General features: G+C 37.9%; 1 protein-coding gene across 1 annotated transcript in view; it reads right to left on the reverse strand.

Annotated features, from left to right (window-relative positions):
* Positions 1-242: 242 nt before the first annotated feature.
* Positions 243-16,763, reverse strand: part of LOC107736849 (nesprin-2-like) — a 95,711-nt gene continuing 79,190 nt past the window's right edge. Inside the window, 17 exon segments of the mRNA XM_016548209.1 lie at positions 243-1,727; positions 2,404-2,447; positions 2,670-2,717; positions 2,817-3,008; positions 3,143-3,271; positions 3,704-3,904; positions 4,858-5,057; positions 5,285-5,408; positions 5,510-5,640; positions 6,034-6,102; positions 8,481-8,781; positions 8,861-9,055; positions 9,175-9,312; positions 10,045-10,227; positions 10,575-10,725; positions 10,823-11,010; positions 12,271-12,433. Coding sequence (XP_016403695.1) covers positions 1,517-1,727; positions 2,404-2,447; positions 2,670-2,717; positions 2,817-3,008; positions 3,143-3,271; positions 3,704-3,904; positions 4,858-5,057; positions 5,285-5,408; positions 5,510-5,640; positions 6,034-6,102; positions 8,481-8,781; positions 8,861-9,055; positions 9,175-9,312; positions 10,045-10,227; positions 10,575-10,725; positions 10,823-11,010; positions 12,271-12,433 — 2,668 coding nt within the window. The 3' untranslated portion in view covers positions 243-1,516.

Consider the following 16,763-nt stretch of genomic DNA (forward strand, 5'->3'; position numbering starts at 1 on the left):
GTTTACAGTTTTTGGGGAATTAACCTACTTATAGTTATCTGGTTAAACTGAGGTAACTGAAAAGAAATTGCACACTTCAGCTTTAAACGGGGGGGAATACTGATTATACAGTGACACAACAGTAAGTTTCTAGAGGTAGCAAAACTGAAGTCATTTTTTATTGTATACAACTGCAAAATAAATATGTGGGAATTAAATGAGTGAACACTTGCATATTTGTACATGATGTTTATTTGTAGTAAAATTGACTTCAAAACAAACATCACATCTAACTTTATATTCTCTTCAACCATTGTTTGACACTGGCAGTGCAAGGTTTGCTGCAAAATAAATTCATAATAAAGTAAATGTTTTTTCTGTGATTGATTACTGGATATTTATTTCATAGTCTATTTCAGAAGACCCATAATGTAATCCATACTATAACAATTCAATTAAAAACATTAAACAAACAACAGGACAAACAGCACTCTTTTAGTAACCGTAATGAATTAGAAAACAAAGTCTCTGACACTTTGGCAGTTAGTACGAGTGAAAGCGTGACTAATGGCCTTTTCACTATATTATCATCATCATCATAACTGACTTTCTGTAGGTTAAAAAAGCCACATACAATCATGTGGATACTTCTGAAATGTGTTTCTATGAGACACCTTAACCATTCAGCAAAAAACACACCAGACACAAACACATCTGGACACCAGACTTTCCTACCAGAAAAATTCTAGTTATAATCTATAAAACATAATCAGATATAATTTATATCTCCACTGAGATCAGTTACCAATTATAATTAAATAATTTCAGTTGTTTTACAATATTCACACACACGAAATCAACACAGCCACCAAACTTTAGGCTGAATAAATTAAAGGACTATTACATTTGCACACACCCTGATGCCTCTCTCTGTCTCTCCTCCATGGCTTTGACCAAGAAATGACAGCTAAGAGAGCTACAAATAAAATATATTCATCATTGCAAGTAATTTGACACTGTATGAACATAACTGATATTTAAGCAAGTCCCGTCACTCAGACATATAAACAGGACTTCTAGTTAAAAAATACAGGCCAACTCAAAGCCTATGAGTGAGCTATAGGTTCAATTACGTATCATTCATATTTCAAAAATAAATGCATTTGTGTGAAGGAGTATTTCAATGTTTCAATGGATGTGCTGCTACATACTATACAGTTAGAAAATGAGTGCACCTTTGATGAGGAATCCTTGTCATTCTCTAAGATATACATCATGAGGAAAGGTTCCTGAAGAGAAGGTTCGGATTGCTTGAGAAAAATCCCTCTCCCTCTGTGTAACAGACTTCAGATCCAGGAACAGGATTTGATTGTTGCAGGAAAATCTATTGAATCTCAAACACAAGGGCTTTCACTCAGATTAAACATAGCTACAGGATCTGCTTCAGGAGAGTTAACCAGGAGGCTTGGACTACATCCTATTTCCTCTAGTGATTGAGCTGTGGCCGTGTGTTAGTGAAGGGTACGTGTGGTCATTTTCATGTGGGTGGGGGTCCGTTGGTGTAGAGGAGCATGGGGTAAAAGGATCGGGCAAAGTTGTTGGAGAGAGTGCAGCTGTAGTCGTCCTCTGAGAGAGGCACCAGACACGCCACAACCAGCAGCAGCAGGAAGAGGATGTGGAGGGGGAAAGCCGCTCGCAGGACACGATATAGGAACGGCCTCGCTGGGGACGAATTAGACATATCAGCCCTGCAGAAAAGACAGTTAGGAAGGGTAGATGTTTTACACTACTGCTCAAAAGTTTGGGTTTTGTCATATTTTTTAAATAAACATTTATTCAACAAGGATGCATCTGATCAAAAGTGACAGTAAAGACTTTTGTATTGTTACAATTTGTACTGGAAGCTCCTGACACTAAGACGAATTCCTTGTGTGTGTAAAGACACTTGGCAATAAAGCTCTTTCTGATTCTGATTCTGTTTTTTATTCATCAAAGAAGCCTGAACTGGTTTCCACAAAAACATTAAGCAGAACAACGGTTTTTAACATTAATAATAATAAATATTTCTTGAGCACTAAATCAGCATTTTAGAATGATTTCTGAAGGATCATGTCACACTGAAGACTGGAGTAATGGCTAGTATAAATAGTTATTAGTAAATTAGTATAAATAGTATTTTAAACTGCAATTATATTTCACAATATTACTGTTTTACTGTATTTTGGATTAAATAAATGCAGCCTTAATAAGCATAAGAGACTTTTTCTCAAAAACATGGTGAAAGCGGAGCAGATGTGTGAAAGTGAGAAGAACTAGAGAGTGTGAAGAGAGTACTAGAAGACATCGACCTCAGCTAGGTTATAAAATCACACAACTGAACACAGACACATAGTAACATATATATACGTATAGAACAGCGTGTACCTGACACTCGCGGGAGATCCCTGTGTAACAACTCCTGCGGCTTCCTAGAGAGAGAAGAAAAATAACTCCATGTTTGTTACCATCTAGTAAGCATGATAAAAACAGACTAGAGATTCTTAGAAAACCCTCATTTACTGTCACTTTCAAAACCTAACTCCCCAAGAGCAGACTCTGTAAATAACACCAATTTATTTCACCAGAAACTAAGTCAGATCCTTGTAATTTCCAGTCTGAACAGGGTGTTAATGGAGAGAGCGCTTTTGTACCTGGTGTTGTGTTGGTGCTGTCCTGCCCACATCTTGACCTGAAGAGTCCTGCGACAGAACAGAAGGGATCAACACATCAGTATGAGAGAGTGAAACCAGCCTGGCCTGAAGAGTGCTTGTGTGTGTGTGAGACTGAATGAAACTTACCAGTCTGCTTTGCAGTGTGTGCAGGTCGTGTGCGATTTGTCTGATCAGCAGTCGTAACTTGTTGCTGATGACGTGAACCTTCTCTTTGGCCTCCAGGGTGTCTTCTCCATGGTCCTGTAGCAGGATCTGTGAGGAGATCTCCTGCAGGCAGAACACCTCCCTCTCACGAGACTGTAAGTCCTGCTGAACAGCCTATTATGCACAGACAACAACTTTATCAACTTAACAGTTATTGCTATTATTAAAATGGATTTAACGGATTTTTTCATCAAATATCATTATTTTTGTGGGGACATGTTTAGATATCGTAAACACACTATTCTTACCTTAAGTGTGTCTTGATGCTCTTGCAGGATGTTGAGGTCTGTGTTTTGGTCATGGATGTTGACCATGTAGCGCTGGCTTTCTGCTTTAGCTAACCACAGCAGCAGAGAGTGAAGAGTCTCATGAAACTCCTGTGAAAAAAGAAAACGGAATACACAGATGAGTCTCAGTTTCTCTTCATTAAATGGTGCTTGTGTGTTTGATTTAGGCTTCACTATATCAGGACCTTTACAAAAGCCCTACAGGAAGTTACTGAAAAAAATGGCAAACAATTTTTAAATAAGCCCTGAGAATACCCCCCTTTTTTAATTAAATGGCATTTTAGACCTTTGATACATCTCTGTAATGGTATACTGTAGCTTCAAGAACATGTACCCAACATTTCTAAAACCTTTTTCACAAAAAGTAACAAATGCAAATGTGTGTGAGTGCACAGACATGTGCTTACTAAACACATGTTGTGTTGCAGTTGCACAACAAAACAAAACACAACACTCATGGTACTTTGCTGTGTTGTCTGAACTCTGGTATCAGTGTCGCTTTGCAAGCTTGTTTTTCCTCACCTGACACTCCATGAGTGCTTGATGCAGTCGGTGTTCCCAGCTGTCCAGGGCCACACGGGCCTGTGCCCATTTCTGATTGGCTGACTGCAGATTCTCACGCAGTTCTCGTAGCTCAGTGCTGTCTCCGTGCTGGAAGCCCCGCCCACTGAGATTAACACCAATCATCACTGATTTGTAGCCGTTAAAAGTCCTCTGCATGTCCTTATGAAAGAACAAAATGACAAAATTAACCTATACAGTATATGCCTAAATAATATACCCTACCATTCAAAAGTTTGGGGTCTGTAAAATGTTTTAATGTTTTTGAAAGAAGTCTCTTATGCTCAGCAAAGCTGCATTTATTTGACTAATAATACAGTAAAAATAATATTGTGAAAAATTATTACCGTACAATAAAAACATGCTTTCGATTTTAATATATTTTATAATGTAATTATTCCTGTGATGGCAAAGCTGAATGCTCAGCAGCCATTACTCCAGTCTTCAGTGCCACATGATCCTTCAGAAATCATTCTAATATGCTGATTTGCTGCTCAAGAAACATTTCTTATTATTATGAATGTTGAAAACAGCTGCTTAATATTTTTGTGGAAACCATGATACATTTTTTTTTTCAGGATTCTTTGATTAATCGAAAGTTCAAAAGAACACCATTATAAAAGAAAAAAATATATTAATATAAATTAATATTAACACACATATTAATATACTGTACACGCACTCTCTCAAGTGGCTTACTGTTTTATTAACTTTGTTTGTGTCTGATTCTATCACTCTTTAAATGTCTCTCTCAGTACCTTTAGTTTGTGGATATTGCTCTCCATGTCTCTGATGGTGATTTTTGGCTGTAGAGTTTGAAGTTTCTCTAGCTCAGGCATCACAGCGTTCAGCCATGCCATGACATCAGAGAGGTCAGAGTTGAGTTTGTGCCACTGCTGAAGATCCTGCGGCATGCTGCACGACTGCACCTGCAGGAGCTCCCATCGCTCGATTGAAAGTTCAAAAGAACATTATAAAAGAAAAAAATATATTAATATAAATTAATATTAACACACATATTAATATAATGTACATGCACTCTCTCAAGTGGCTTACAGTTTTATTAACTTTGTTTGTGTGTGATTCTATCACTCTTTAAATGTCTCTCTCAGTACCTTTAGTTTGTGGATATTGCTCTCCATGTCTCTGATGGTGATTTTTGGCTGTAGAGTTTGAAGTTTCTCTAGCTCAGGCATCACAGCGTTCAGCCATGCCATGACATCAGAGAGGTCAGAGTTGAGTTTGTGCCACTGCTGAAGATCCTGCGGCATGCTGCACGACTGCACCTGCAGGAGCTCCCATCGTTCGATCACACCTGACGCCACAGATCAGAGTGCAAAGGTCAGATATGACTGAAACTCAACTCATGTATGAACATTTCTGTAAAAGTATTACAAATAGCAATACCTGTCTTAGAGCTCCCATCGCTCAATCACACCTGAGGCCACAGATCCGAGGACAAAGGTAAGATGTCACTGAAACTCAACTGATGTATGAACATGTCTGTAAAAGTGTGTGTACATAATACAAATATAGCAGTACCCATCTTATCTGCTGCGGAGAGGACCGTCAAACCCTGATCGTCCAGTTGTTCTTCCTCGCTCAGAATCAGTTTCACTCGCTTTATACTGTCTATACTGCCAGCACACTCAGACATGAGTTTATCCTGAAGGATGAGAGAGAGGAAATAGAACACAAAATGTGTTTATATGTGTGTGCCAATGTTAAAGTGTGCTTAGTGAGTGTGATGCATGTGTGAGTACTCACATAGGCCTGTGGGTGATACGGAGCGCTGGTGTCTGTGGGCGAGGATGTGAGACTGCGTATAATCTCTCTGTTCGCTCGCTTCCTGTCTGGCGCATCAGGAGAGTGCCACGTCTCCACCACTGACCTTCCTCCTAAACGAGAGACAGAGCAAGATATTTTAACTCCTAATACCAATCAAAACAAGCATGCAAAAAGTCATCACTCAGTTGAACAGGCATGCTACAGAAACAAAAAAAGAATAAAGATGCAATTGGTCGCAAAACCGACATGCATTATGAAAAACATCTGTAATGCAAATCACATTCAGAGGAAGATTCTTGGCAAACATAAAAACAAGCATCATGGGATTTCAAGAACATGGGCAGCTGCTAGAGAGATGAAGTTGTTAACCAGCCAGGCAGTGAGCACAAAGCAAAAAATGTCTATTATATTTAGAGATTAAGGAAGGAAACATGTCACTTATGCTAAAGCAGCATGTAATGTGCAGTGAGAGTGCTGACAGCATGCAGCAGGCTGATGCCTACCGGACACAGCCTTCAGAGCTTTAGATGTAGCTTTAAAAAATAACTGAGAGCTCTCAGTGACTTCTACATCTGCAAGAGAAGAGCGGCAGACAGACAGCGATCTAGAGACACTATAACAGACAAATAACAGACATCTAGACTAATAGAGAGTCAAATATCAGACAGAGAGGTCAAGATACAGTATAAAAGAGCAGCAGACAACAGGATGATGTGCGGTAGATACATTACCAGAGCAGTGAATAACAGAGCGTAGATAACCTAATTCATCATATGGATCACTCTATAATTGGGGGAACATTTCATAGCAACAAAATCTAAATTTATTATTAAAATCAAGTTATATTAATGTTATTTAATGGACCTGAGCTAACATGGACTAACAATGAACAGCTGTATTTTTATTAACTAATGCCAACAAAGATGAATAAATACTGTAACAAATGTATTGCTCATTGTTAGTTAATGCATTAAATAGAGTTAACAAATGGAACCTTATTTTAAAGTGCTACCCAATATGCTTTATTAACAAAACGACTATTGCTTTCTTTATATATTTCATCAGTGTAACATTTTACACCAACTAGTTGCCAAGCTTAATTATTATTACACCATTTTAATATAACAATGTAAAAAAATTGTAAATAAAACAAAAGTTGTAAATAAAGATTGTTAGAGTGTTAAAAAAAATACTATTTCAGTTTTTCTATACATATACTATACATATTTAATTCAATGTGTTATTTGCAATTTCTCTGTAATTGGTTGTTAAATTTACTAGCAAGTTGAGGCAAAAGTTGACAATGTAAGCAGACAAATATTTTCTTAATTCAAATAAATTTTTTTTTTTTTAAAGGTTTATTTATGGTGTTTTATGCCTTTATTTAGATAGGACAGTATAGGTCGACAAGAAGTGAAGTGGGTGAGAGAGAGGGGGATGGGATCGGGAAAGGTCCGCGAGCCAGGACTCGAACTCGTGACACCCGAAGCGCAATGGCGCTGTATGTCGGCGCGCTGCCCACGAGGCCATCGACGTCGACAATTCAAAGAAAATTAAATCCAAACAATTTAAAAAGCCTTTTTTCTGAATGATTCAGATTTTAGAAATAAATTTAATATAGACAAAAGTGACTAACTTTTTTTTTATTCATTATTTTGAACCCAATCAAACAATAACGGACACTGCAACAACTATAATTTAAGGGACATAAAGGCAATTTCAAGCAATAAAATGCGATAAAAATGAATAGAAAGTTTTTAGAAAAAATATAATGACATTATTATTGGACCTGTAAAACTCGAGAAAATTGGACATGAAATGCACCCTAAATTGTAGAATGACTCTAATCTAGATAATCTAGATTCTCTTTAACCCCTTAACTGTCACCCCCCATTTTTTAAAATAGGCATGAACGTGCACTATCCAAACTTAAATTGTTGTAATTTATGACCACTTTGGAATACAGCCCTAAGGTTGGTCTCTTTGTAAAGAAGACAAGCAGCAGATTATGGCAAAAGTAGAATAAAAAAAATAAATTAAAGTATCAAAAAGTTATAGAAGTTTAAATTTATTGTAAAGAAAATACACTGTACTAATTTTATTTTATTTTATATATAATAAATATTTTACAGAACAGGTTTTACTCTAAAATTGATATAACATTTAAGCCTTCTGTCTAAATAAGTTATGTTTCAAATTTGAAGTTGATATGAAAAAAATTGAGGTTTCTGTGAGATTTTATTTTGGGGCGTTATACCACAAACCGCCACCGGGTGCCATCCAAACTCCATTGAATTTTTTTAATGCATTTTTCTGTCACATATGTTGAAATTTCTCTGTCAATATTGCTTCCATCACAAAATACCACCAAATATGTAATCCTGAGACTCAGACCTTTCCAATGATATGTTTTTTGTCAAGATTATAAAAAGTTTAGATTTTTGAATTTTCTGTAATGCATTTTTGTAATATGACTCTTGACACTGCCTGCTAAGGGGGAGGAGACCGCCAAAACATTTTAAAGTACCATTTCCATGGTAACGCAATGTTCGATTTTAAAATGGTTTTCACAGGATGAATCTTGGGCTTCTTAGCTTTCAAACGATATATAATTTTTGATGATTACTAAAACATTTGATAGAGAAAAAGGACAACAAATAAAAGAGCGCCAAGCGTCCCACAGGTGGGACGGTGACAGTTAAGGAAGCGGCAAAAAGAGCTCTACATTTACCTAAAAGTGCAGCAGATAACAGATAAAGAGATCTACATAGACTTAAACAGAGCAGCAGATCTAGGCACTCTAAAAGAGTGTCATGTAAGAGACAAAGAATAATAACACAGCATATAGCAAACAGAGAGATCTAGAAACACGAACAGAGCGGTCTATAACAGACAGACAGATCTAGATATACTTTAACAGAGCAACAGAGACCAGTCTATAAAGAGGTACCTGATAGGGCGCTGTAGAACGTCAACTCCTCATCATCCTCTGGAGATGAAGATCCTCCCACATCGACGGTGTGGTCCCATTCCAGTGGGATTGAATCCACACTGACGGGCGTCTCACGCCCTGAGCGCTCCAGAGCAGGTGGCAACAGCTGGGATACGGCCTGGCGTACTGTCAGAGAAACATCAGAGCTCATAGCAGCCTCCTCTTCCTCCTCCTGTTCTCTCTCCGACACCCCACTGAAATCAGCCGAGTCCTCCGGATCTGTGTCTCTGTCTGAGAACTCTCTGTCCTCCTCAAGCACCTAGTGGGAAGGGTAAAAGTTAGTAATCAGTCAAGAGTGTATTGTTCAGCATTTGTGAGATGGGTCTTTTCAAACTGACTGGGCGTCTGCTGATAAGACGGTGGTGGAATCGGGCGACTCTGCCAAACACTTCCTGGCAGTAAGAGTGCAGCTCCTCTAGTTCATCTTCGATGAGTACAGCGTCCAGTGGAGCACTCTTCTGGATCAGGTTCTCTCCAAATACAATCAGAGCATCAATCTTATTTGTGTTTAGAGTGATCTCCTGCTGAAATGCCTGCAGGAATCAAATAACAAATTATTTTTCACTCTGACTGTGTGACCAGACTTATTCAACCTGTTTAACTGTTTAATAGTTACAATAGCAATTTTTACATAAAATCAGAGTGTACTGACGTTTAGTTGACGCATCTTTTCATGGATATCACTCTCTGAAAAATGCTCCACATTGGTGAGCTGAAGGTCCATTTCAGTCAGCCAGACCAGAATCCCCTCCCTTGTTCCTTCAAAGTCTTCACGCTGGGATGTGAAGTGCTGCACAGAGGAGAAGCATTTAGAGCTCAGTAACGTTTTAGAAAATTGAGTTTTGCCCCAAAAAAGTATACTTTGTTATCATGGAAACAAAGAACTGAAGGTCAGAGATGCAATTAATTTGAACATTCTTACAGGTTTTTAGGTTTATTAGGTGCCATTTCCAAACCAGTCAGTATTTGAGAATTTTATATATATTAAAAAGTACAGTTCAAAACTTTAGGATCAGTAAGATTTATTTTTATGTTTTCAAGAAGTCTCTTATGCTCACCAATGCTGCATATATTTGAGTAAAAATACAGTAAAAATAGTATTGTGAAATATTATTGCAATTTAAAATAACTATTTTAAATGATTAAACTATTTTCTATTGTAATGTATTTTAAAATGTAATTTATTCCTGTGATTGCAAAGCTAAATTTTCAGTCATTACTCCAGTCTACAGTGTCACATGATCTTTCAGAAATCAATCTCACATGCTGAATTGCTGCTCAAGAAACATTTTGCTGCTATATATTATTATTTAAACTCTTTCAAACTTTATTTTTCAGGATTCTCTAATGAATAGAAAGTAAAAAAACAGCATTTACTTCAAATAGAAATCGTTTGTGACATTATGAATGTTATATTGTCACTTTAGAAGCATTTATTGTGTTCTGGCTTAATAAAATAATTAATTAATTTAAATATATATATTAATGACTTCTGAACAGTAGTGTAGGACCCAAGTCTGACCTTTAACCTGCGGAGCACAGCGGCCACTCTCTTCTGTAGCGTATCCCAGCGCTGGTTTCCCTCATGCACCATCAGCTTCAGCTTACTGGCACCATCTGTCCGGTTCTCTCGTGCCAGACGTCGGTATTGTTTGTTCACCAGCTCCAGCTGTGTCAGGCGCTCATGGACCTGGCGCTGGAATGCCTGCGTGTGTGCAAGTTTTAAAAAGTGTTAATTGTCCAATAGATTATGTCTAGATAATGACAAATGCAAAAGCCACTACACTCTTAAAAACAAGTTATTTATTGGCATCTGTGGTTCCATGAAGAACCTTAAACATCTACAGAACCTTTATATTGCATTAAAGGTTCTGTCTAGTTGGAAAGTTTTATAGTTGAATATTAAAATGTTCTTTCCACTAAGAACAAAATGGCTCTTTTAAGAATGGTTCACTGAAAGGTTCTTCGAGGAACCAAAAATGGTTCTTTTATTCTATTACTGAGACAATGAACAAGATACTATTAGTGAAAAATCCTTAAAAAGATCTAAACCTCAAACTTTTTGAGTTCCTCTTTAGCACAGGTGTAGAGTACATCTTTGGTGGCAGGGTTGGCTGCTGTACGTTCTGCCGTGCTCAGCCACACTTCAAAGCGTGAATAGTCATCCAGGAACTTGCACCACAGACGCCATGTCTCCTCAATCCTGCAGGGGACAGTATAGAATACAGTGGTCAGAGAAAAAAAAACAAATTAGTGACACTGATGCCGCCAAACATGCTAATATGGGTGTTTGTATTGACCTCATTCTCCTCTCCATAGACATGGCACATATGTTCCTCCAGCGGCGGTCCAGGCTGAGAGTGGTCTGCTGAATGGAGTCGTTCTCTCCATCGCTGCCACAAGCATCCGCATCATGCAGCAAAACATCACACAGGGTCAGAACAGATGCCACACCCTCTGTGTGCTGTTCGATGTCTCTCTGCAAGTCCTAGTGGAGACCAACAAAATCACACTCTAAAGGCCCGTTCACACCAAGGCCGATAACTATAAAGTTCTAATAATCGTTCTAATTCTATGAGAATAATAAAGTCCACACCACAACTATAATCATAACCATATCATTGGAAGCAATTTCAAAATCCATCCTGATTTAAAGAGCTTAAGCATTCTTGGTGTGAATGGGCCTAAGACTAACGTATACCAAAAAACTCATCAAATTATCAATCGTCTAAGAAAGATGACATTGCTAAGACATCAAAATAATGCAAAAAGCCATCCCACATTAGGAGAAACGTCATGTTCATTTTTACCAATGGAGGAACATACACTTAAGGGTAGTGCTGGGCGGTATGACCAAAAATTTATATCACGGTATTTTTCAAAATTATACCGGTTTCACGGTACATGACGGTATTTTTTTTTTCATGCATGACGGGTAAAGATGAACAGGCTTTAGTGGCCCTCTTTACCTATTGATAGTTTTCACGTGACGTCACACACTTATAGGAACACCCACTTGGAGGGCAAAACTAAGCTTTGCTCCACTGACCGCCAGTTATTTTTACGCAGTTTGCATTAAGTAGTAATGTAGTAAAACGCAGATATTAAAAGGCGAAATTCAGTATACACCTTATTGATGATGTATATTTTGTACAGGCAAGCAGATGAAGCCAGAATATAAATGCAATGTGCAAAGTTTCACGTTAAATGGTTTCCCATAGAAAACCATTGGAAGGAAAACACTGAACCATTAAGCGGACTGTGATCATATTCCAGCCTCATCTGCTTGCCTATGTAAACTATGCATCATTAATATAGAGATTACTGAATTTGATATTTTAACATTACTGTTTTATATATATTAAGGCACTTTAAGTGTTTTTACAACGTTTTGTCGCACTGTTTAATGATTAAAATATAGCCGCGGGTGCTTAATATGGATTGCAAATGGCCAAAAAAACTTGCATTTTGTTCACATACCTTTGTTTTATTCTTTTGAGAGGTGATCTAAATATTTGCGGCTGTGAAACAGATGGAAAATTGACAGGCTTGTGCTGCAGTTCTATGGATGTTTTGCCCTCCAAGTCTTCGAGTCGGTCACGTGACTGAAAGCTATGAACACTCACCCTATAAAGCATCGGTGCTTAGATAAATCTGCTTCATAATGCATTGTGCTTTTTGAAGGCATACAATAAGTACTTGAAACATAGTTTCGTATAGTGGTTTTGTTATTGAATGCACAGATTACCTGATGCTCTGCTAGTTTGCGCTGTATCTCATCACTGTGGCAGACGCTGTAGATGATGGGTTTGGCCAGCTCACCCTCGACGCAGGAAAGCCAGGTACGGAGATTACTCATGTTCTTATCCAGCTGCTGCACTGTCACCAGCGTCTCCTTCAGCTTCCTCACCCTGAAATACAATCAGTCAGTCTGTCAATATCTTTAATTTTTTGCTGGTATTCAATAGAACAGTGTAAGAGGAGACTGGAAGCAATAAGAGAGAGAGGTACAAGATTGGGACAGGACCTTAAGCTGGGACTCGAACTCGAGTTGCTCAGTCACATTTGGCTTTTACACCATAAAAAGAAAACTTTTTAAAACAGAATGAAATCTTGTTATTTTTTATTTTTTTTACTTATTCTAGACCCAGACTTAGAATTTTCAGTATTTCAATCATAAAAATATGAATTATTACATTACTTACAAACTATCATATTCTAAATAAAGAGTGAAATAAACGATTCTAACAACTTTTGTGTATCACATAGTGTGCATCACTTCACAGTAGTTAAGAGTTTTGATTGGTTGGACATTTGCTTTCCTGTAACAAAGTAGTCAATCACAATCATCATTTCTTCTATAGAGTGCAACAGTGTCTGTTCACTTTTTTAGTGTCCTTTTTCCCATTTTCCCATGTATTTTCCACATAGGGGAAAAAAGTCTTTGCTAAAGCAATTTCTGCAGTTAAAAATGATTATTTAAAAAAATAAGTTGAAATATTGTTGATATGAAACACGGTTTTACCAAAACATGGTCTGTCTTTTTATGTTCACATAAAAAGGAAACATTCCTTGACCTAGTAACATTCCTATACAGCAAGCCTGCCAGCTGAGGTTTACAAAGACACAATACAGGACAAAAGGCTTCTTATTAGGTCTGAGTGTGCAATGACCCACGTCAGGTCCGTCTGTCGCACTCTATTCAACCCACACCAGAACACTCAGTGTTAGGACTATCTGAGCATGTAGATGGCTTTCACCCCACTCTAAGAGTGACGTCATGTGACTAAGAGGATGGGGGCATTCCTTCATAGTCATGTGACATTTCCAATGGAGGTCTGACCAAAACAAACCGGAGTGCTGATGTGGAAGAAGTGACATCACACAACAACTCAACTGCACGTGACAGCAATGCATTGAAGTGTTTGGTGTTGGTATCAGAGGGTTTATTCTTATTGTGACAAACACAAGTACTATTTGCATTATCACAAACAAACTGAAGAGAAAACACACTTAAATAAAATAACATGCATGCAGTCACTCAAAATATTTGGTGCAATGAAATAAGGCAATGAAACAAGATGTCCTCTGTATCACATCAATATAAACATAAAAGCCTTAAAAGATGACAGGATTTAGAAAGATATACTTCATAAATAAAATATTAGTAATGCATGATTCCAGATGCATGCATCTTCGCAGCCTGTTTTTGGTGCATATCTGTTTAGAATTGAGAAAATGCACCATCTGCACATCGCCAGCATGCATGTCCTCCCTAGAAACAAGCGTGTTTCCATGCAAAGCAGAATCTGGTCAGTCCAGCACTGAAGCTAGTGTTAGCCACTGAACACACACACTGACAAAAGCACTGCCCATCCCCCTTTCTCTCACACACACACACACACACGCACGCACGCTTATATGAAAAGCCCGTGTGTGTGTGCAATTAGCAAACACTTACTCGCAGACTGGTGAGGCTCCATGGCTCTCTCGTGTTAGCGTTAACATGTCTGTCTTGTGGCTGATCTCACACACGCTCTTCTCACAGACCGTGAGCTGCTGTACACTCCCACCCTCCTGTCCCCTCTGTCATACTCATATTCAACCCCCCTCTCTCTCCCTCTCACTGAATGGCCATGAGATGTGTCATTTACAGTGGAGATGGTGAAGATACTCCATGTTCCCATCACTTTCTTCAACTGCATTACAAATACAGCCAGCAGTTTTAAATATTTAGGAATACTTATAGACTGTCATATCACAGACTGCATCTTATTAAGAGGCTACAGCATTTTGGCATGAGCAAGCATATTTTAGAGATGGTTACAGGAATCTTGTGGAAAGTTTTATGCCTTTTATTATGACAATGTGATACAAACATCGGACTATTAAATGTAAAGCGAAATTGTCTGGACTGGTTAAAGTAGCAAGCGTGATTGTAGGTAATGCACAAAGGCAACCCAATGATATTTATATATCAAATGTCAAACAAAAAGCTTTGGTTATTATAAAGAATTCATCTTATCCCTTACATTCATAATTTTAGTTACCCTCAAAGAGACATTTTAGACAACCTCATTATTAAATGCTGAGACATAATTATGAGTAGATATGTATGTGGCATTATGGGTGTACAGGGTGAACCTGAATGTATAAAACTAGCATGCAGCAAACAGGTAGTAATTACTGTAGCTGAGCAGGTTAGACAGCATCATGTACTTTTGAAAGCCATTTTCTCTCGCAAATGAGACTCTTGACTAACCACAAGAAAACAGTGCAAAAATAAATCAAGAGAATATATTTGTCTTTGAGTACGTGAGAGTTCAAACAGGGACTTCTGTTGTGGTCTGAGATTATGTTCCATGTGCTAAAGCTAATTAAATTCAAACCTATCCTAAAAAGATTATTAATCCCAGAAGAACACTGTGCCATTTCTCTAAGCAACATGTGGGAGAACTTCACTAACGATCAAGACAACTTAAAACAACACATAGAAACAAGACATAGAAACACCTTCAACACACAACACCCTAGCAACAGTAGCAACCACATAGCAACATGCTAAAAACCACTCAGAGAAACTGCATACAGTAGCAATAAATACTTTTGCACTATTCTGTGCCATTTTGTAGTTTAAATAGTGAGTATTGTGTTCACAGTAAAAATTCCAACAAGTAATACTGCACTTCAAATACCAAGATAATGCACTTAACTGGAAACATTTTTTTTTAAAAATAAATAAATGAAATGTGGAATGTCGGACACTTCACACACTCTTCAGCTTTCCTTACGTAGTAGAAAGAGAGGGGCTGTCTGAATCTTATGCTGGATGACAAAATGGCATTATAAAATTCATACACAGATGGTAGAGTACACAATGCATAGTATAAGTGTGTAGCATATAATGCATCATTTGGGACACTTCTTGCATCTTAGCAACATGTTTTGCACAGGCAAGTACCACTCATATTAAAATAGAATTAATTTGTAATAATTGATTCACATTCAAACTTCTCCAGCATGCTTAATTTCAAGCAGTTCAGCTAAATGAGCTGAGAAATCTGGGCCACAGGGAACCACGTTGGTGGGCCTCACATAGGCAGAGCTGCTTGTCAAAGGCTTTCAGTCTTTAGAAGAGGGTAATTCACTGGTGTTGGGAAGATTCAGAGCACACTTCAGCTCTCTGAAGGGTTTAATTAAATCGTCCCACTTCACGGTTAGTCAGTATTTGATATCCATTCAGGATGATAGTCATAGTGGATAAAGATTGTTAAAACGTGGAATATTATTTGTGAGGAGACACACAAAACCGCACATACACAAAGAGGCTGTCACACACCCTAAAATAAGGCTGTCACACACCCACTTCTAGCTACAGGTGTCTAAACTTCTGAATGGAAACTGGAAAACAAATTTCATCATTCAAGCACTTTGGTCAACATCCCACAAAGGAGTGTAAAATGGTCCTTAAAACAGTGAGTAGAGAATTTTAATGAACTTTCCTGAATGGGAATCTTCAATATCATTTATGTGTGTGTGTGTGTGTGTGTGTGTTTAGCGGGGGTGTTTTCAACATAACATCTGTCCCATGTTGGCCCTTTGTCCAGCAATAGTGAGCAGGGTTTTGTAAGACACCAAGGGTTCAATAATACAATGGCTGCCATCACTCAGCAAATAGCAGAAGAGCAGAAGGACAGAGCCTTGATGCTGATTGGCCGAGAGACACAATAAGTGTAGACAGAAGACTTATGGGATGGTGAGTGGACACAAAGGCCTGTGCCAGCAGACAGCAGCTCCCGCGTGTGCAGATGCTGTGAGGGTGAACTCTGCTGTGCTTTTAGCTGACAAAAGAGTCGGACGTGTCTATGTCAACTTCTATAATCCTGCTTAGAGACTTGTCTCAATCACACACTCCCATTTGCAAGTTGTCTGAGTGACACACAAATATGTACACATAAACTGCCATTATAAAATTTAGGGTTGATAAGATTTTTTTTAAATGCCTTTGAAAGAAGTCACTTATACTCACCAAGGCTACATTTATGTGTTACAGTAAAATATTATTACAAATAACTGTTTTCTATTTTAATGTATTTTAAAATGTGATTTATTTCTGTCATGGCAAAGCTGAATTTTCAGCAGCCATTACTTGAGTCTTCAGTGTCACATGATTCTTCAGAATCTAGTATGCTGATTTGGTGCTCAAGAAACATTTCTTATTATTTTCAGTGTTGAATACGA

This window comes from Sinocyclocheilus rhinocerous, unplaced genomic scaffold, assembly GCF_001515625.1.
Source record: "Sinocyclocheilus rhinocerous isolate Xijiao unplaced genomic scaffold, SAMN03320098_v1.1 scaffold1214, whole genome shotgun sequence".
NCBI classification, from domain to species: Eukaryota; Metazoa; Chordata; class Actinopteri; order Cypriniformes; family Cyprinidae; genus Sinocyclocheilus; species Sinocyclocheilus rhinocerous.